This window comes from Dipodomys spectabilis, unplaced genomic scaffold (assembly GCF_019054845.1).
Source record: "Dipodomys spectabilis isolate Male_0828 unplaced genomic scaffold, ASM1905484v1 ptg000325l, whole genome shotgun sequence".
Taxonomy (NCBI): Eukaryota; Metazoa; Chordata; class Mammalia; order Rodentia; family Heteromyidae; genus Dipodomys; species Dipodomys spectabilis.
The window spans coordinates 918,694-939,879 of record NW_024871002.1 but is presented as its reverse complement, the minus strand read 5'-3'; the positions used below and the strand labels follow the sequence as shown (position 1 = coordinate 939,879).

The 21,186-nt window shown below is 40.7% G+C and overlaps 1 protein-coding gene across 3 annotated transcripts in view; it reads left to right on the top strand.

Annotated features, from left to right (window-relative positions):
* Window positions 1–13,549, top strand: part of Lonrf3 (LON peptidase N-terminal domain and ring finger 3) — a 37,835-nt gene extending 24,286 nt beyond the window's left edge. For all 3 annotated transcript variants that reach the window (XM_042702512.1, XM_042702513.1, XM_042702511.1), the window contains 6 exons: window positions 21–135; window positions 2,493–2,614; window positions 4,244–4,402; window positions 6,353–6,515; window positions 7,978–8,127; window positions 12,731–13,549. In XM_042702512.1, coding sequence (XP_042558446.1) covers window positions 21–135; window positions 2,493–2,614; window positions 4,244–4,402; window positions 6,353–6,515; window positions 7,978–8,127; window positions 12,731–12,886 — 865 coding nt within the window. In that variant the 3' untranslated portion in view covers window positions 12,887–13,549. The remainder of the gene's footprint in view (window positions 1–20; window positions 136–2,492; window positions 2,615–4,243; window positions 4,403–6,352; window positions 6,516–7,977; window positions 8,128–12,730) is intronic.
* Window positions 13,550–21,186: the final 7,637 nt, after the last annotated feature.

The following is a 21,186-nucleotide window of genomic DNA, read 5'->3' as shown; positions in this document are numbered from 1 at the left end:
TTTTGATTTCTAAATTTCAGATTATTTTATGAGCCTGTCACAACACCTTGTGGACATACTTTTTGCTTAAAGTGTCTGGAACGCTGCTTGGACTATAATGCAAAGTGTCCACTGTGCAAAGATGGCCTCTTACAGGTAAACCACTTTTCCCTTGTTTGGGTTAGCTTCTTTGGAATTATTTAAAATTGGGTCGTAAGTCACTGCTGTGTGCCAGAGCAAAAACAAAATACTCTATCAGACTCTAGTGTTCCTGTCTTTTAGCCATCCCTCCCTTCTCAGTCCTTTAGGAGAGATGAAGCAGCATCTAGCTTTTTAGGAACTATTAGTGATGAAATTAATTTGTATTGGAAGCAAAAGTATTAAGTGAGTAATAAAGGCAGATTCTGGTTCTAACCCCATCACGACATCTAGTACATCACAAATTGGGGTGACTTTTTTTCCTTACTAGCCTTGTACTAGATGTTCTCTTATCAAAACATTGATTATGCTTTGGGAAGTGATCAACTTCCAGCGCCCCAAGTTACAAAACCTTCACAGAACTTTAGTGTGGTCATGTTCAACCCTTTTGCCATGCTACTTACAAAGTTCTAGGGTTTTCAGATGGTCTAAAATTGATCATATAAATCCCCACCTTCAGTTCTCAAGGGGGCCTTTATAAAATTTGCTGAAGCAAAAGAAGGCCAGAAATCTGCCTTAGTTTCCCTTCTTTGGGGAATTGTAGATTACAGTTGATAGCTAGTAATAATATACCTTGACTCTGTCAATTCTGAGAGGAGGTTAGATAGAGATGCAAGACTCTCTAGTGGTGAGTGTGGTGGGAGGCATTCCTATAATCCCAGCACCCCAGAGGCTGAGGTAAGAGAAAGTCAAGATTGAGGCCATCTTGGGCTATATAGCAAGACCTTGTCTCAAACAAAAACAAGACTATCTCTAGGTGATCATCTGTCCAGAAAAATTATATATTGAGATTTAAATTCCAGCAGTTAGACTAAGGAAATGGAATGAAGTCATCACTCAAAGTCACTTTGAGAGATGTGTATTGGGGTTGGAGATGGGTCAAAGTCATACTTTTTCTTAGATAAAGGGATGGGATTTGCGAGCCTATTTATAGATGAGAACCCCATGGATTTCATACTGAAATAATAATATCTCTGTTTCAATAGCACTACAACATTTAGATAACTAGAAAGAAGAGAAGTCTACCCATATGCTTAACGCTTAGGTAACCATTGTTACCTGAGATTGGCTCCTCCCCCATCCCTTTGCTTTCCCTGCAAAGACTGGGTACTTGTCAAGGAAGTTTGTCCTTCTGTGGCCCAGCAATGGTTATGTCTAATAAAGCATCCAGAAGGCAGGGACTCAGGAGCTAGAAGATATTTTTATTTACCTTTATGTATTCACATGAGCCACACTTACATTATTTTACACAGAGCTAAATATTCCTATCAGGCTTATTGTAGAATAGAGACGTTATTGGCTGTAGACAGCAGTTTGATACTAAGGCATTCCCTCCCTGCTGTACTTTTAAGGGTAGTTCCCACAATAAGATGTTCTGCAAATGAATTTTGACATCCTTTGATTCACACCATTAAATACTCACTACTATACTTGTAGATCCTTAGATATGCCCAAGGCACTGGGGTATGGAAGGAGAGTAATAGTGACTATTGAGTTGAAATCTGCTGCTGGAATTACATCTTACAATTTCAGTTATACCTAGATAGCATGTTAAAAAACCAAATAGACAAAATTACCAGTGTTTATCTGGTGTATGTGTGTTTCTAATAAACTAGAGCAAGATACACAGACTAGGAAATAACCAAAAGCCAATTAAGGAGGAAGAGTAGTACAGAACAGGGTTGGGTAGGAAAAGATGAAGGAATGTGGAGTTTTTACTCCCTGAACTTAGACTACTGTCAACACATTCCAGATAAAGACCATTTCTGTGAGCCTGTAAACATAATAATCAGAAAAAGGAGGGGCTAGGAAGGTGGCTCAGTGGTAGAGCGCTTGCCTTGCATGCCTGAGGCCCTGGGTTCAATTCCTCAGCACCACATAAGCAAAAAGAAAAAAGCTGGAAGTGGTGCTGTGGCTCAAGTGGTAGAGTGCTAGCCTTGAGCTGAAGAGCTGAGGGACAGAGTTCAAGCCCCATGACCGGACCCCCCAAAAAAATCAGAAAAAGGAAAGGAGAAGGTTTTCCCTTTTTATTTTGGACAGAAAGCTATCTCAATGTCAGTGTTTTAGAAAAGTAATGGGATTTTTTTTCAGACGTCTGTGCAAGCTTTTTTCCCTCCTTGTTAAAATGTTTCTAATTATAAAGATAATCATTTGCATATATTTTTAAACCAAATTTAAACTATAAGATGTAGAGAAGTTGTTAGTTGAAATTATGCCAATATGTGGATCGTTTGACTGTTTTGACTGCATCAGAAGTCCTTTGTAATTTTTTTTGAGGACTGCATCTTATCTAATTGCCTTGTGTTCTCATTTAGTGTTTGGCTTCAAGAAAATATAGCAAAAACATAGTCATGGAGGAGTTAATAGCAAAATTCCTACCAGAAGAACTTCAGGAACGAAAAAGACTTGATGAAGAAGAAATGGAGGAATTTTCTAGGTATGTCTATGCTTGTTTCTATCCTCAGTTTCACTCATTGTAATTGAATGTGCCCAATTCTTCCCAGCTTATAGTCTAGTGATATCATCTTGATAGTTTGAAATTGGCCATGGTGAGAGTATTTACACCATGCATATCAGCAAATGCTACAAACTAGGGCCTTCCACAGAATCCCTAAATCAGTTGTTAAGCAATTACTGCCTTGTGAGGAAACATAAGTCAAACCACTGAGCAGGATGTATCTTGGCACTAGAAACAGTTTGGTGTTGGCACTATAAACAGGTTGGTGCTGACAGGAATAAATTGGAATAGCTTAATCAGGAGAACTCTTGAAGTATCCAGAAGATTGTCTTTAAAAAGATCCGAGTCAAATTATATTAAGTGAAATAAGCCAGGCCCAAAGAAACTTAGGTCCCATGGTTTCCCTTATTTGCAATAACTAGTATATGTCTGAGTCAAGCAGAAAAGGTCAGATAAGTTGATATTAGGGAAATGAGCCCTAAGATATGTATTCAAATGTTTTTTTTCTTTCAGGTGATTGTTTCTAACACATTTATAAGATTATTTCTTTGTTGCTTTGTATGTCCCTCCCCCATGGTATAACCCCTGCTTTCACTGTATTTGAGGTTGGTATAATTTGTGGAGGAGAAAGGAAAAAACAAATCATTTAAATAGGGATACAGGTGGACCCATTGCAACAATGAGATATACAAGTCATTATGTGGAAAAATGAACTTTACAACTTTGGTGGGGGGGGGAGGATTGGGTGGGGGTGGGGTCGGGGGAGGATGGGAAGGGATGGGAAGGGGAAACAAAGGAGGAGGCTCATTATCTTGCCCATGTAATTGTAAATCCCTCTGTACAGTAATTTTCACAATAAAAATTAAAATTAAAAAATAAATAATATAATAAAATAATTAAAAAATAAGATAAAAAGATCCTAGTCCTCAGGGCTACTTATTATAAGGCAAATCTTTGGGTCCCAATCCTAGATGATGTGAACCAGGCATCTGGATTGAAGGCTCCCCAATTACTGTGCTATAAAGGAAAATTGGAGCATTAGTGAGCTAAATTACTCTTCATTGTCTCTTGCTTGTACTTCCTCCTAGCGGAGCCTACTATGAGCATTCTCCCAGAGGCTTTGCAAATTTGACATATGCATAAGAACCTTGCAGAGAATTACCCACTTCCCTTCTAGGAAGCTAGATGCACTTATATCAACATCCCCTTCTTCATACTTCCTGCAGTACACCTGGAAGGATTGTTTTGAATAGAGAAGGAAACAAAGGGAGAGATGGAAAAGGAAGGGAAGAAGAAAAGGAAGGAGGGAGGGAGAGAAGAAAGGAGGGTAAGATTTATAGCTATCACCCACATGTTAAAATAGCAGAGAACTATCCAGCTAAATTAGAATGTGTACAATACGAAGTTTTAGTCTCTGAGACATTAGGCTAACCTCTGTGCTAGATAATGAGAGTCAGCCCACAGCATCACTTTTATTTCAGTGTCTTTCTATCAGCCATTGACATTGCTGCCTTGCCTTCCCAGGGGAAATACATGAGTATATTTGCCCAGCATTTCTATGTCCTGCCCCGTTGCTTTGATATCCATCTCATTTGTTCTTCCTGACAGCTTAAATAAGAATGTGCCTATTTTTGTGTGCACCATGGCTTATCCCACTGTTCCATGTCCACTGCACGTTTTTGAGCCTTGTTATCGCCTGATGATTCGTAGATGTATGGAGACAGGCACAAGACAGTTTGGAATGTGTCTTAGCCACCCTGTTAATGGGTAAGTAAAGAACTGTGGGAGGAATTGTTTTGGGGGAGGAGGGCTTCAATAGGTGGAGAGGCCTAGCTCATGAGGTTTAGCCAGCTCACCAACAAGGGCAATTGTTGGGCTTGTGGCCCTCTGATGCCTAGTTTACCATGTGAGAGATTGCCTATTTAAAAGAACTACATAGAAAGTAGAGCTGTGGCTCAAGTGGTAGAGTGCTAGCCTAGAGAGGAAAAAAAACTAAGGGACAGCATCCAGGCCCTGAGTTCTAGCCCCAGTACCAGCACCAAAAAATAAAAAGCCTCAGAACCAATCTTTTATTGAAGAGATGATAAGTGTTTTGAAAACATATTGCTTAAAAGTATGGAGTCAAACTACCTAGGTTCATATTCTGGCTCCATCCATGGAACACATTAGATTTTGGGCAAGTTACTTTCCTATCCAGTGTCCTTGTATATTAAGTGTGTGGTACAATGATGTTTTTTTAGGATGTACATTATGTTAATGGGATAATTTAGACATTTCTAATAGTCTTCCATTTTATAGAGTAAGTGAATGATCTTCATGATCAAATGTAACACTGTTCTATAGGACTTATCAGTCATAGAGAACACAATGAAAAGAATGTTGTCTGCCTTTTTTTTTTTTTTTTATCAATCATGGGGCTTGAACTCAGGGCCTGGGTGCTGTCCCAGAGCTTTTGTGCTCAAGGCTAGTTCTCTACCATTTTGAGCCACAGTGCCACTTCTAGTTTTCTGGTGGTTCACTGGCGATAAGAGTCTCATTGACTTTCCTGCCTAGGCTGGCTTTGAACTGTGATCCTCAGATCTCAGCTTCAAGTAGCTAGGATTATAGGTATGAGCCACCAGCACCCACCTAATGTCTTCCAGTGTTATCTGTGCAGAAGTATGAACTTTAGCATTTAGCAGCATCAAATCACATATATCAATAGGATAATTCATCACAAATATTCAGCTGTAAGAGACAAAGCTCATTTATTTTTGTTGGGAGGATTAATGAATTAATAATGTACAAACACTGGCTTGACAGTTTATTTTGTATACTGTAACAAAATACTATAGACTGAGTTATTTATAAGTGGTAATAGAAAGTTTCTGGAGACTAAGAAGTTCAAGATTTAGGTATCTATATTGAACAAGGGCCTTTTTTTGTACTAGGGATTGAACCCAAGGCTTCATACATGCTACCCTGTATTTTATTTTTATTTGATTTTGGGAAAGGATCTTATTAAGTATAAGTAGTCCAGGCTGGCCCCAAACTTGTGATCTTCTTGCCTTATCCTCCTGAGTAGTTGAGATTATAGGTTGTGTGCTACCATGCCCAACTCTTGACAATGGTCTTCTTGCTGCATTATAACATGACAAAAAGGGTGAGGGAGGGGAGAAAGGGAGGATGGAAACTAACCTTATCATTTATAATGTAGCATAATTATTCCATTCATTACACCCCTCATGGTCTAATCACCTCTTAATAGTGTTACAAAGGGTCTGGGAAGGTGGCTCAGTGGTAGAGTGCTTGCCTTGCATGCATGAGGCCCTGGGTTCGATTCCTCAGCACCACATAAGCAAAAAAGAAAAAAGCCAGAAGTGGCACTGTGGCTCAAGTGGTAGAGTGCTAGCCTTGAGCTGAAGAGCTGAGGGACAGCACCCAGGCCCAGAGTTCAGGCCCCATGACCGGCCCCCCCCCCCCCCAAAAAAAATAGTGTTACAAAGGCACTTAAGTTTCAAACTGAGCTTTGAAGGGGACAAACCATAGCACTGGCATATAATATGTGCTTAAGAAATGGTAGCAGCTGTACTGCTACAGTCAGATACTGCCTGTTGGGTAGACCATTAGGGAAAAGTCCCTTGAAGCACAACATAAGGTTGCAGAAATAGCAGGGTCCAGGCCAGGAAATAGAACTCAACACATCTCTACTTTCTTGATTTCATTCTCAATAAACAGCTTTGCAGATTATGGATGTATCCTAGAGATCAGACATGTTCAATTCTTTGCCGATGGCCGCTCAGTGGTTGACAGCATAGGCAAGAGGCGCTTCAAAGTACTGCAACAAGGCCAGCGCGATGGCTATAACACAGCGGACATTGAATACATCGAAGATCAAAAAGTGAGTGGTCAATGCCAATCCCAAAGCCAGACTATCATGCAAAGATGATTGCAAAGGATTTCTCTGAACTCTCAGGAGGTAGGGGGTGGGAGGTCTCTTGTGATTTCTCACCAAATTGTGCAGCAAATGTGAAATGCAGCTGGAGTGCTATCCAGCTGCAGAACATCAGTGAGAGTACCCACTATCCTTGTGCTCCTTGCGTAGCTGCTGAGTTGCTGTCATGCATGAGAAATGCTGCAAACTAACTCTGGAACCCAGTCAGCCTAACTTAGATCTCTGCCAGGGACAGATTTGGAGTGAAATCTACACACATGTATAATTTACCTATCAATTTATTTATATACTTATTTATTTGTCAGTCATGGGACTTGAACTCTGGGCCTAGGCACTGTCCCTCAGCATTTCAGCTCAAGGCTAGCACTCTACCACTTTAGCCACAGCACCACTTCTGGTTTTCTGGTGGTTAATTGGAGATAAGAGTCTCACAGACTTTCTTGCTTGGGCTGGCTTTGAACTGTGATCCTCAGATCTCAGCCTTCTGAGTAGCTAGAATTGCAGGCAGGAGCCACCAGTGCCCAGTTCCATGTATATATTTTAGTCAGTTTTGGGCTTTGAACTCAAGGGCCTGGGCTCTGTCCCTGAGCTCTTTTGCCAAAGGCTAACACTCTACCTACTTGAGCTGCAGTACCACTTCTGGTTTTCTGTCAGTTTATTGGAGATAAGAGTCTCACAGACTTTCCTGTCTGGGCTGGCTTTGAACTGCAATCCTCAGATCTCAGCCACCTGAGTAGCTAGGATTACAGGCATGAGCTACCAGCGCCTGGCTAATGTATTTATTTATATTTTCTAACTTTTTTCCTTTGAGATCATTGTAGATCCACACATGCTTTTTTAAAAAAAAAATGTATCCAATCTGACCATTGACTCCTGCCCTTGAAAGCAGTCATCCATCATTTCCAGAAGCAGAAGGATGATAAGTCCCAATCCTTTGTTTTTTGAGTTAATGGGTAGATGGAGAAGACAATAATCCCATTTGTTTATACTTATATTTACTCTGTAGATTAATGAATACTTGATCAAAGAACAAATGCATTTGATTTTGAAGATGGTTAACCCAAAGAGGCAGGGGCATATTCATGTCCTTCCAGACAGCAAGGGGAAAATCAATATGAAAATGAACCCAGCAGAGGCATGTAATACATAACCTGCTTTAATCACATGCCTCCAGTATGGGCAGTTTGAGTCTCTTTTCTTCTCAGCCATGGTTTTCAGCTGAGCCATCCTCCTTCCTTTCCTCCTATCTCTAGTCATATTTATACACAGCCCAGCACCTGGCTGAGAAAGCTGGATGGGTAAGCCTTCCCAGAGGAAGACAAGATGGATGTTCCAGAGTGTCAGGTGCCACAACTCTTGGAGGGATAGAGAAGATACACATGTTTCACTTCCACTTTGATTCTTTCAGGTTCAAGGAGAAGATTATATTGAGCTTGTAGAGTTACATAACTCTGTTTATAAGCAAGCATCAACATGGTTCCATTCACTGAAACCATCTATGAAAAATCGAATCATCAGTCACTTTGGTCCATTTCCAGAAAAAGATGATGATCCTCAGGTACATCAAATGCCTGTCTCTAACATTTATCAGTGTCTGTTTATTCCCCACTAATTGAGAGTCCTTGGGATTTGTGATTAGATGGGAAAATCAGGTAGAGATGATAGATCCAATTTAGATATTATACTTCTGGGCATTTAACATCATAGGAAAGACAAAAAAAGATCCCAATTCAGAATTGGGGTACCTAAGGTAAAGAGTAGGAACTAGGATCCAATACATGTGTTGGCAGATAAGGGAAGTGAGAGAATAGGAACCTACATACTGCCAATGGAAAAATCCTTCAATCTCACACCTGTAATCCTAGCCCTACTCAGGAGGCTGAGATCTGATGATCACAGTTCAAAGCGAGCCACAGAAAAGTCAGTGAAACTCTTTATCTCCAATGAACTACCAAAAAAAATCTAGAAATAGATCTGTGGCTCAAGTGGTAAAAAGTGCTTCACCTTGAGCAAAAAAAAAAAAAAAAAAAAAAAAAAAAAAAAAACCTCAGGGAAAGCACCCAGGCTCAGAGTTCAAGCCCCAGGAACAGCACACACACACACAAAAAAAGATGAAGAAAGCCTTCCATGGGAGTCCAGATCCACACCAAGGTTCTGTTAGGGTGACAAGATAGTCCCAAATGCTAGGGCATTATAGAGTTGAGACCAAAGCCAAGAATCTTCTAGAGCCCTCCTCTGCTGCTGTAGCAGTATGGAGCTAGGAGCAGCTACCCTCTAAGAGAATAGTTGCATGGGCACAGAAAGTACACAACTAGGCTCATCCAGCTTTACAGGACTGCATACTATTGTCTTCACTGGGGAACAAATCCTGAGAATAATGATCTTGTCTTTTAAGTGTATCCTTGGCTGAGCTATGCCAGAGAATAGTTCAGTAGGTTCAACAGGATCCATTTTCTTGGGTGTGGGGGATGGTGGCATTTTTTATCTCAAGCTATAGGTCAGAAGCTCCCCAGTACAGTAGAGAGAGTCAAGTTTCAACAAACTTTGCTTACCTGGTTTAAATCAAGGGATACTTTCAGGGAGTTCTGTAATATCAACATCAGCTTAAATATGTGCTAATGATCTTGGGAAAAAAAGTTCAGGATGTTAATCTAGTATATAGCCCTTTTTGCTTAAGTTTTTTTTTTTTTGGTCGGTTGTTGGGGCTTGAACTCTGGGCTTGGGTGCTGTCTCTGCGCTCTTCAGCTCAAGGCCAGCACTCTACTGCTTGAGCCACAGGGCCACTTCCGGTTTTCCAGTGGTTTACTGGAGATAAGAGTCTCTCAGACTTTCCTGCCCGGGCTGATATTGAACAGTGATCCTCAGATCTCAACCTCCTGAGTAGCTAGGATTATAGGCGTGAGCCACTGGCAACCCAGCTTTAAGTTATTTTTTAAATAGTTTCTTCCCCTTTTTTTTTTGGTGCTGGTCCTGGTGCTTGAAATCAACCTGAGCTATGCTGTTCAAGGCGAGCACTCTAACTTGAGCCACAACTCCACTTCTGGCTTTTCTTTGCTAGTTAATTGGAAATAATCTCACGAACTTTTCTGCCCAGGCTGGCTTTGAAGCACAAATCTTCACACCTCAGCCTCTTGAGTAACTAGGATTATAGGCATGAGCCACAGGCGCCTGGAAGGTTCTTGCTTTTTGACTGTCAAGATGAATCAAACTATGTTCTTCCTATCTAGACCTTCAGGGTAGTAGGAATTAGGAGTATGAACTACCCTGTCTTATTTGTTGAGATTAGGTCTTGTTAACCTTGGCCTTCTGGTTTTGAGCTATGATCCTACAGATTTCTACCAGTGGAATTACAGGTGTGAGCCACCACATTTAGCCTAGCATGTATGTATTTTGACTGATCCCCAAATACTACTTTCAATCCTTTATGCGATTTTTTTCTTTCGGTCATGGGTCCTGAACTCTGGGCCTGGGCACTGTCCCTCAGCTCTTCAGCTCAAGGCTAGCACTCTACCACTTGAGCCAAAGCGCCACTTCTGGCTTTTACTGCTTATATTGTGCTGAGGAATCAAACCCAGGGCCTCATACATGTAAGGGAAGCACTCTAACACTGAACCACCTTCCCAGCCTTGCTTTACTTTTTGTTAAGTAAGGTCTCATGTTTATGCTAGGGATGGCCCTATTTATATTTCCCAGGTATCTGGGATACTGTGAGACCCAGCTTCCTAGTATTATGACTTTAGATAAATCTCTACTTCTTTCTCAACTTTTCTAAGAAATGAGAGAGATTTCTAATGTTCCCCAATTCCTCTTGCACCATAAGGCATGTAAACATCTACTTGTTCCCCAATGGGCTGAAATGTCTCACTTTCTTTAGAGCACAAAGTAGCTTCTTTCCTCCCTTTTTGAAAAGGCATCATGAGGTTTTGGGTTTTTTGGTGGTTTTTTTTGGTCCATTGTGGAGCTTGAACTGTGGGCCTGGGGTGCTTTCCCTGAGCTCTTCAGATCAAGGTAAGCACTCTACCACTTGAGCCATAGTGCTACTTCTGGTTTTCTGGTGGTTTATTGGAGATAAGAGTCTCATAGACTTTCCTGCCCGGGTTGGCTTTGAACCATGATCCTCAGATCTCAGCCTCCTGAGTAGCTAGGATTATAAGCGTGAGCCTCCAGCGCCCGCTGTATCATGAATTTTGAAAGGAGGAAGGCCAGTCAGTGGGTGCTTCCTAGTGAGCTGGCTCTTGGCTCTGAGCCATGGTGACTCATAACTGAGCAAACTCCTCATCAGGCTTAATATTTCTCTTCATCTGCTTGGAAGCAGTTCTCCCCAATCATGCAAAAGGTAGAGATCAGCCATGTTAACCAAATCTTCCAAAGAACAAACCAGATGCCACAGTGTGATTCATAAGGACTTAATGACATAGCAAGCAGAGACCATGGATTTCATTTCCTTTTATTTTAGTTTTATTACCACATTGCATTGCAATGGCAGCTCCTGTGAAAAACAAGAATCCATCCAACTTTGATATAACCAATACTGCAGGCCTGGCTGTCCCAGGAATAAGAACGTCCTAGGCCTTATGAAAAGACATCTTAGAAACCACTACCAATGTTGTCATGGGCTCATCTACTGATGATCCTGGGAAAGAAGGCTCCATGTCAATCTGATATCCAGAAGTGGTCAGAGGAGGGCAGACATGTTGCAGACTGTACTCAGGGACCAAAACAAGAATCCAGATGATGCTCAAGGCACAGAGAAACAGAGGGCATTGGGATTGGGAATAAATCAGACCAAATAATCACAAACCTAGGGGAGGTAGACTGCAATATGGTTCTTTACATCCCTAAAAGCAACTTTCTGAAAGTTGTGGGAAGAAAACTCATTGGGGTTTAGGAAGAAGTAAGTTACCAATATCTAAAATATATACTCAAGAAACAAAAGCAAAATTGTGATAAAGGGCTGATAAGAAATGAGAAAGTTCTTTATTAAAGGGAAAGCTGGAGGTAAATGTAAATGTTTTCTTTCTCTTTTACTTCTTTTCCCCTTTAGTATTGAAGGTTAAACTCCGCCTCAAACTTGCTAGGCAGGTTCTGTACCACAGGAGCCATGCTTTCAATCCTTTATGCTTTATTTTTTTTTAGGTAAGGTCTCATGTTTATGCTAAGAATGGTCCTATTTATATTTCCCAGGTATCTGGGGTGCTATGAGACACAGATTTTATTGGGATGGGTCTTTTGTGAACTCTTTAATCCAAGCTGGCCTCCTCCTGGATCTCTACCCTCCAAGTAGCTAGGATTACAGGTGTGAGCCACCGAACCTAGCTTAATGTAAATGTGTTTTCTAACTGGCATTTTTGCAAAATGGGGTTACTGTTCTTAGCTGTGTCCGTGTCTGTGTCTGTGTGTAGTGACATGGTATATTCAGACTATTATATTCAGGTAGAGCAAGAAAATGAAGGGATCTAAGAGACATATCCAAATAAAAGTATCATGGGAATCAAAGGCCTGTGTATTATATGTGTCCATCCAAGGAACCTAAATCAAGTCTCAGAAGTAGAAAAGACTAGTAAATATTCCAGCTTACAAAATTACACTGATTAGGAGGGGCATGGTAGATTTGTTAGAACATTGGTTTGCTTGTTTTTAACAAGTACCAAAAATGACTTTGAGTAAATTCCTTCAAATGAGATGGAAGATCTCAGTTCTGGAAGGATAGTTCAGCTCTGTTGTAAGGGAATATTCAAGGATTTAGTCTCCTTTATCACAAAGCTCTACCATAGTTAGAATGTTACTTTGGGGAAGGCTAATCACTACCATATCTATAATCTAGCTAGGAGAAATAGGGAGAAAGAAGCAAGGCAGAGAGCACATGCTTTTCCCAAAATAGAAATTGAAGCTACACATGTCACTTCTTTCTACATCTTAATAGGTAGAATTTTTGTCTTATGAACTCATGGAGTCTGAGATGGGCATTCTTCTCCCCTCCTTCAATGGAGTGGATATACATCCAGCTAAAAGAGCAGGAAATAAGTATGGAGGCAACTAGTAGTCTTTTCTACATATAGAAGCACTTCAGCCTGGGGCGTTTGTTTAGAGCACTTGGATATCTGAAAATTGATATGGCTTGCATGGAATTAAGATGAACCCAATGCGTTTCTCTATTACAGATTAATCCGAATGGCCCGGCCTGGTGCTGGTGGATGTTAGCTGTGCTTCCTTTGGAAAATCGAGCACAACTCCCTTTTCTAGCAATGAAGTCCTTAAAGGATCGCCTGAATGGTATTAGCCGAGTCCTGGCCTTCATGTATGGACATAAAAAATAGCCACAGTGGAGTGTGTGAAGATGGGAGGTCTTATCAGTATATCTAATTGCAATAACATCTTAACAAAAGGGACTACCAAATAGAAGCATTACCACCTATTGATCACACAGAAATCAAGTAGAAAGATCAAAAGAATGTGTCCTGTTTAAAATTTTCTGTTTAAAGATAACTCCTTGACATGCTGCCAACCATATCAACAGCAAAAGCATTTAAGAGCCCAGGAAAAAACAATTGGAAGTTTAACATAAAAGTGTCTGAAAACCTAAAGTGATTTTGCTTTAGTTTTATTTTTCTTTCTTTCATAGACGAGTGACTGTGTGGTTGAAATGAAAAGACACTAAAAATGTTGTTATAGTACTTCAGTGACTTGAGGTTTCATTCCAATGGTTCAGGTTTTTTAGAGCATTGTGTAAAATGTTCAGAGTTTTTCCTTGTTTTAATACTTTATTTTTTGCACTACTGTATCCGTTTTTTTCTATGTGTGTGTTTATAACTAAGAGAACATTACTGAAACGGTCATTGCTTTATTTATTGATATGGTTTACCATGCATCCAGGGGAAATAACGGAAGTAGAAATGTATATTTTTTACATTGAACCCAGCTCTTGAACCATCTTCATATTTGTCCAAGTGGATATTAAAAGAATTTCAGAATAATGCTAAGATCATCTCTTTTCACAAAGTTCACGTTTTCAGTTTGAATCAAACATCATAAAATACTTAAATGAGCAGATGCTAGGTTTATTGTGTAAAATCATCCATTTCTGTGTGTAATGAAAAGTAAGACTGAAAAAAGTATTGCTCTATAATGAAAAGATAAATCAGGGAAGTGTCAAGTTTTTTGCAATCTATTGCAGACAAATATTGTATGCGCAATGCAGAATAAGGCTGAAAGAATTATTGCTCTAGAATGAAAAGATGAATCGGATAAATGTGGAGGCTATTTTGTCTTTTCTTTTTTAATACTGGGATCAAACCCAGGATGTTGCACTTGCTAGGCAAGTGCTTTGCCACTGAGCTACATCCCAGCCCTGTGCAATCTATTATAGGCAAATATTATCTATACAGTCTGGTTAGAAGTATTTCTCCTCAGTGAAATTAGGAATTGGATTTTAACTGTTAACTTTTTAGATGGAATGGTTTTCAGTTTAGTGGATCATAGATGTTCTCAATTAGCCTGCATATCTCACTTCTCAGAGTTCAAAGATCTGCATTTGAATGTGCCAAAACACTTGAAGGACCATTTGTTTTTAAAAATGTACAGTTAAGTCAGATAGGATAAGACTCTTATAGTGCCAGTGGCTCACACCTGTAATTCTAGCCATTTAGGAGGCTTAGATCTGAGGATCATTGATTGAAGCTAGCCTGAGCACGAATGTCCTTGAGACTTTGATCTAAAATTAACCACCAAAAAGCTGGAAGTGGAACTATTGCTCAAGTAGTAGAGCTAGTGTTGGGCAAAAAAGCTCAGGGATAGTACCCAAGCCCTGAGTTCAAGCCCTAGGACTCTCTCTCTCTCTCTCTCTCTCTCTCTCTCTCTCTCTCTCTCTCCCTCCCTCCCTCCTTCCCTCCCTCCCTCCCTCCCTCCCTCCCTCTCCCTCCCTCCCTCTCTGTCTCCCTCTCCCTCTCCCTCTCCCTCTCTCTTACACACACACACACACACACACACACACACACATACACACACAAAACTAAGCCACAGTTTTATCTAAATATTGCCTTTTCTAGTTGCAATGGGCCAAAGATTTCAGCATAGGGGGAGAAAAGGGATGAGGAGTTGAGGGCAAGCACTAGCTTTTTAATGCTGATTTGATTCCTTCAGTGTCAGAACTTGAAAATCCCCAAAGTGTGAGTATGTTGTAATGACAGAGTGAAACATTAGGACTATGGAGAACTGAGTTGTTACCATTATCATTATACCTTTTTTTTTCTTTTGTAGGCCATGGGGCTTGAACTCAGGGCCTAGGCTCTGTCCTTGAGCTTTTTTGCTCAACACTAGTGCTCTACCACTTAGAGCCACAGCACCACTTCCGGTCTTCTGGTGATTCATTAGAAATAAGAGTCTCACATACTTTTCTGCCTGGTCTGGCTGAAAACTTGAATCTTCAGATCTATCTCTTGAGTCACTAGGATTACAGGCATGAGCCACTGGCACCTGGTGACATTATACTTTTATATACATTACTTCGTAATGTTTATGAAGACAGTTTTGGTGCATTGTCCACATAGAACCTATCCACTGTTACAGTAAGAAGGTCATGCCATGACCTTCAAGTAATCAGTCTTATTTCTTCTATCACCACTGCTAGTCAGAAACAGGCAAGAAGGGGGTTGAGATGATCCAGGTAATATAATATAGGCAAAAGTTTAATGATCATCTGCACTTGATTAATGGATACTATTCTTTCAGGGCACCATATTACCAGATTTTGTTTGTTTTCATTTTCTCTCAACTTATTTTCTTTGAATATTTTACTATCTTGAAGTACTTGTGCAAAGGAGTTGCCATTCAACCGAGCAGTTTACAAATACAGTGCATCTTGCTCAATGTCACCCCTTTCATCATTCTCATGTACCCTACCCCCAACCCACCCCTTCCTTCACTTTTCTTAATTTTAGGTTATGTATTGATTTTTGCCATTTAGCAAAGCAGTTTATGTAAGCAATGCATCTTGATCTGTGTCATCCCTCAACATCCCACTTTGACCCACCCCTTCCCTTATTTTTCTCAATTTTGTGGCATATACAAAGAATTCTTGCCTGCATTCTCTCCCCTTCCCACATTATCAGGTTTGATGTTGGGATTAGACTGGGCTGGTGCAGAATGCTATATATGGAATGGAGGTATAGGCTTGGTTCCTGCATAAGCAAACAACAAGATCCAGACAGCAGGAAATAGACTTCCCTTTCCCCAACCACATGGTTATAGCACAGTCCTAGTGCAGTATCCTGTTCCCTAATGTAAATACACTAAAGAAAAGGGATATAAGCCTCTTCACTTATTACTACATGCGTTACTTTGGGCAGTGATTTAACTTTTGTTGAACCCCACTTTCCTCATCTACAGCATTAGAGTTGTTAGGGACATTAAATTAAATGGGTCAGAAATCACTTAACACAGTGCCTCTACTGGGCAGGGCAGGGGGGGGCGCTTTAACAAATCATAGCTATTACTACATTAGTCATACATACATTTTCATAAAACCACCTTTATACAATATCTGCATACAATACCTTTAACTTGTCTGCTGCAGGGCTCACAAAACACCTTAGGACTTGGACCAAAAGAATCCAAATGTGGATTGGTGTGATGGACCTTTTTTTTTTTTTTTGCCAGTCCTGGGGCTTGAACTCAGGGCATGGGCAATGTCCCTTGAGCTTCTTTTGCTCATGGCTAGCACTACCACTTGAGCCACAGCTCTACTTCCAGCCTTTCTAGTAGTTCATTGGAGATAAAAGTCTCATAGACTTTCCTGCTTGGGGTAGGTCAAATCATGATCCTCAGATCTCAGTTTCCTGACTAACCAGGATTACAGGTGTGAGCCACTGGCACCCAGTGTGATGGACATTTTTGGTAAATGATTACATTGCTCAGAAATGGAGAGAATGACTGTAGGAAGGAAAGAAAACAGTTGTCATAACTGGAATAGACAGCTGTGGCTTATATAATCTGGAGACTTTGAGGCAGTGGATGCAGAGGAATCTCCCCACCTTGAGAATAACTCAAGTTCAAACATTCTTGAGCATCAGGGCATTTGAAGTTGGATAGAGAGTAGCCTCAGAGTTCTAAGTTAAGTAATTTTGAACAGTGCTCCATTGGCATAGATTCCAGCAAGGGAACATGTGATTCAGTATAAGGCTTAACTTTTACTTTCCTAGTTTCCCTTTTGTCCTTTTTTTTTTCTTGGTTAATGCCTTGGCTAGGCCAGTAGGTGACACAAATACCCTTCTGCCCTATGTGGGGTCCTTAAAAGTAAGCTCTGAGTTCTGCTCCATTCAAGCTCTGGATGAAAGCTGCCTTAAAATGATCACTGCTGTCCCTATCTCAGCCCTCCTTGTCCTCATCCATGAAGACTACAAGATTATAACAATGGTACATTATGTGTAAATTTTGATTCTCCATTCCTTGGAAATGAAGAAAAGCTGAGTCTTGGACACAGTGGCCACTCCAGAATATATAGGAAGAATATAGATCTATCTGTCAATTAAGGGCAGCAAACAATTACAGTGGGAAATGGGGAGGTGGATCAAAGAAGAGGGACATTGAGTAGATCACTGGCCTGTCTCGAAGCTGAGTCTACAAAGCAAGTCCATTACTTCTATTTACACAGTCTACAGTAGAGGAGCATAAATAGCAGAAGTCTCTCTCTGATACACTTTTCATTCATTGAAAAATGTATGTGGCTCTGAAGAACTTTTTTAAATTTTTATTTGAGGGAAACTTTGGGAAATATGTAGTCCAGGATTCAAAAAGCTGAGTCTGAGGATGCCAGTGGTTTACCTATTATAACAACTGGAAATTCTCATTATATGTACAGGTGGCAGGTAGAAAATCTGATTAATACAGAGGCCTCTGGAAATGAATTTGAGACCTCAGGTTTGCCCTCGTTCAGACGCTTCCAGCTCTCTTCCACTATGTGTTGTCAACTTCCTTGCCTACTTCATTTCACTAGTCTGGACATGCCAGTGAAGATGGTCCTTTAGCATAATATACACACAACTAAGGGATACTTTCCACTTCATTATTTCTCCTTTTAGAAAACTCACTTGGCTTACTTGGTTGGGAATGTATAAATACAAAAGAAGAACAAGAAACCCAGGAGACAAATGGAAATTTTTTCTGAGGTAGAAAGCTTTTCAAGCATTCCCTAGTGTGAAAGACCACATTGTACTTAAAATGTACTCAATTCCTTGTTGAATAGTGGTTTACTTTTCTGTTATTTCACTTTTTTATTAGGAGAAGGGGGGAAGGTCAGCAGAGCAAGGGTTTCTATAGCAACCTGGCATTGGCACCTCTTGTAACCTATGAAATCATTAAATTGAGAGGTGCAACTAGGTCAGAGAAGAGCTTTGTGGGAATAGGCTGACCAACGGTTATATAACTGGGATAAATGAAGGCCAAAGCTCATTCATCCAGGACTAAGCAAGCCAGACTGGCAAGTGCCTGAGGCTGTGTCATACTGCCCTACCTTCACCTGGAGATGAGGGGCACAGAGTATGTGTCTTATCTGTGTTCTTAGGATGGGAGATAAGAGTGGAAGGGGGAAAAATGGAAAAATAATCTAGAGTTAGGAAATTGATACTACCCACAGTGGTCCCTAGCTAGATGGTGCTTGTTGCCCTGTGACTCTGGTAGGTGTGAATAGGCCTCTTTGCTGGGGTGGGGAAAGAGGGGAGGGAGGATACCTATTTCCTCTATAGCCAGTTATACTTCAGTGTAAAGTGCTGAGTGGCCCTACAATACACATAGACAAGAATGGGCATGGCATGCTGGTAGGAATGAAAAACCTAAGTTGAACATGCTGGAGGCTTACCCCAGTTCAGATGTTAAAGCTCTGTGTTTGGGAGATTCCTGCTTTCCCTTCCTTATTCTCCCTCTACAACCCTTTCTCTTTCCCACAACCCATTACAACAACTGGAAATTCCCATTATGTCTACAACTGGCAGATAGAAAATGAATGATTTAATACAGAGATTGCTGGAAATGAACACCCACCATTAGGTTCTTTTTATCTCTGCAACACCTCTGCAAACCAGATGTAAATAGATTAATCAGCCCAGTTTCATCCAATGTGGGAATTGCAGTGCATTACATAATGTAGTGATTTTTTTTAAATTTTGCACCTGCTCATGAGAATAGGGTTTGATGCATTCTATTTTCTCAGCATTCTGTGGGAGGAAAGTGCATTGCCTGATTCACACTAGCCCCGTCACACGGACAAAGTACCTATTCTCACCAATCACACAAATTCTGAGACTGGTCTTGGGAGCAGCCCAATTCCTGGACTGTAGAAATGACTTCTTTGGCAACCCCTCTGGTGTCTCAGTACCCACCTCTGCCTTCCGCATTCTCTAAACAGCACACTCAGGTGCCTCATTTGTCACTTTTGAGCACATTTATCAGAGCAAAGACAGGAGTAGAGGACTAAAGAATGTATAACTTTGGGGAAGTGGTGAGCAGAGAGGTCAGTTGGAGACAACAAGCAGAACCATAGCAATCGTGCATTGGTGCTAATACTAAAGTCCAGGGTCATTTCCAGCTTGCTGAATGACCTTCAGCCCTCTATGAGTCACAGCTTCAGTTGAGTCATAGGCACTAGGACAGAGGCTGTTTTCTGCTTGTGGAACTTCTTCCTCATTCCTTCCTCATATTCTTTCAAGCTAACTGAGAAAGACATGACACTGGCCACAATGACAATCATGACATTCTATGGCTTTAGAATCATAGATTTGTCATTTACCATCTGTGGAGTATTTACTCATATACCATTGGAATAAAATAGCACTTCAAAGTCTATGACAGGAGTATTGTGAAGTTTAAATGAGATAAGCCATGTAAAGAATTTCTGAGTCTCTGTCACATAGGCTTAAACAGTAGGACTTGTTATAAAATGACTCCAGAAATTTAATTCCAACATATGGGAATATACAGTGCTGTATAGCAGTCCATAGAATATTGTGCTCCAGAACATAGGGCTAAATTGTCCTTTGGATCTTAAAAATCCATTTCATGTGAGTTTGATCAGTGAAGATCATTTCCTCAGAATCTCATGACCCTGGAAGAAGAGGCAATGATCCAGTCCACCTTCTGCACAATCCTAAGCACACGCCAGCCCATAGATGGGCACATACCCTACCAAGCCATGCATATCTCTGATCTTCTCTAGCACTTGGTAAAGAGCCTATGAATACACTAGTTTGACAGGCTTCTGTTGAGAGTGGAAAAATCTTGGGGTTTTCTGTATAACTGCTAATGAGATGGTTTGGTCGACCCCTACAGAGAGAGAATGTTGCTTCTGTCAGTAAAACCTGTTCCTTGGCCATCCTGTTGCTCTCAAATTGAAGACTACTTACTTTGCTCATTTCTTTCTCTACAAACAGCACATTTGCCCAGATTTCTTTTTTAATCTCCCAATGTTTCCTTTTTTTCTTCCAGAGAAAAGAAAGTCTGTCAATAGGGTTCTATGAAATGTGACATCTTTCCCACAACAGATTCAGAGAGCCAATTTCAAGGAACAGTATGCTTTTAATAGTTCCAGAAATTAAAAAAAAGGATTAATTTGCCACATAGCCTTCCATATCCCTCATTGTAGTCATAGGAAATCTCCAAGCTTCCAGTCTCCTGAGGCAGTCTTTTTGTTTTCAGGAACAAAGCTTAGGCAATGGTTCATACTCACAAAGCGCAAAACAAGATCAGTGCGGATGTTTTAATTGCTCCAGACCAAGTCATCAAAGAACTATTGTGTGGGTTCCTCTGAAGCACCCCGTTGTGCTCCAATTGGGAAGCGCAGACGCATGTAAACACTGATGGCAAAGTGTGTGCGCTCACCCTCACTGAGCATGCTAATGACATGCTCACCAGCTATGCCACCTTCTCCAGTGGGTTGTGGCAGAACTCCTGCCATGCCTTTCTCTTCCCCAACAATCAGGGGCATGGGGGAAAGTTCACAGTGCTGATGAGATTTCATTTCTTCTCATAAGCACATAGATGTTTTTTACCAATAATTTAGAACACATTTCAGCTTCCTCACCTTGGGGGATAATAGGAGACAGACGGAACAAACATTTCTGTAATGAAGGAGTTTTGGAATTGTTGTAGGATGATATTGAAAATAGAAAGGGCTCATAGAAATTATATAGTTTAAAATCTTCATATGTGTGTGTGCGCGCGCGTGTGCGCGCGCGCACGCACGCGCCAGTCCTGGAGCTTGAACTCAAGGCCTGGGTGCTGTCCTTGTGCTTTTGTACTCAAGGCTTTTTTTTTTTAACCACAGTGCCATTTCTGGCTTTTTAGTACTTAATTGAAGATAAGAGTCTCACATACTTTCCTGTGCAGGCTGGCTTTAACCTGAGATATTCAGATCTCAGTCTCCTGAGTAGTTAGGAGTACAGATGTGAGCCACCAGTGCCCAGCTGTCTTCACATTTTTAAACAAGTGAATAAACTAAGACCCAGAAAGATTTGTGTCACTTACCCAACCAAGGCCACTATGTTTATTTAGTGCTAAAATATAATCAGAATAAGAATCCAGGCCTCCTGACATTTAATTCATTGCTCCTTCCAGAACAGCATGCTACTTT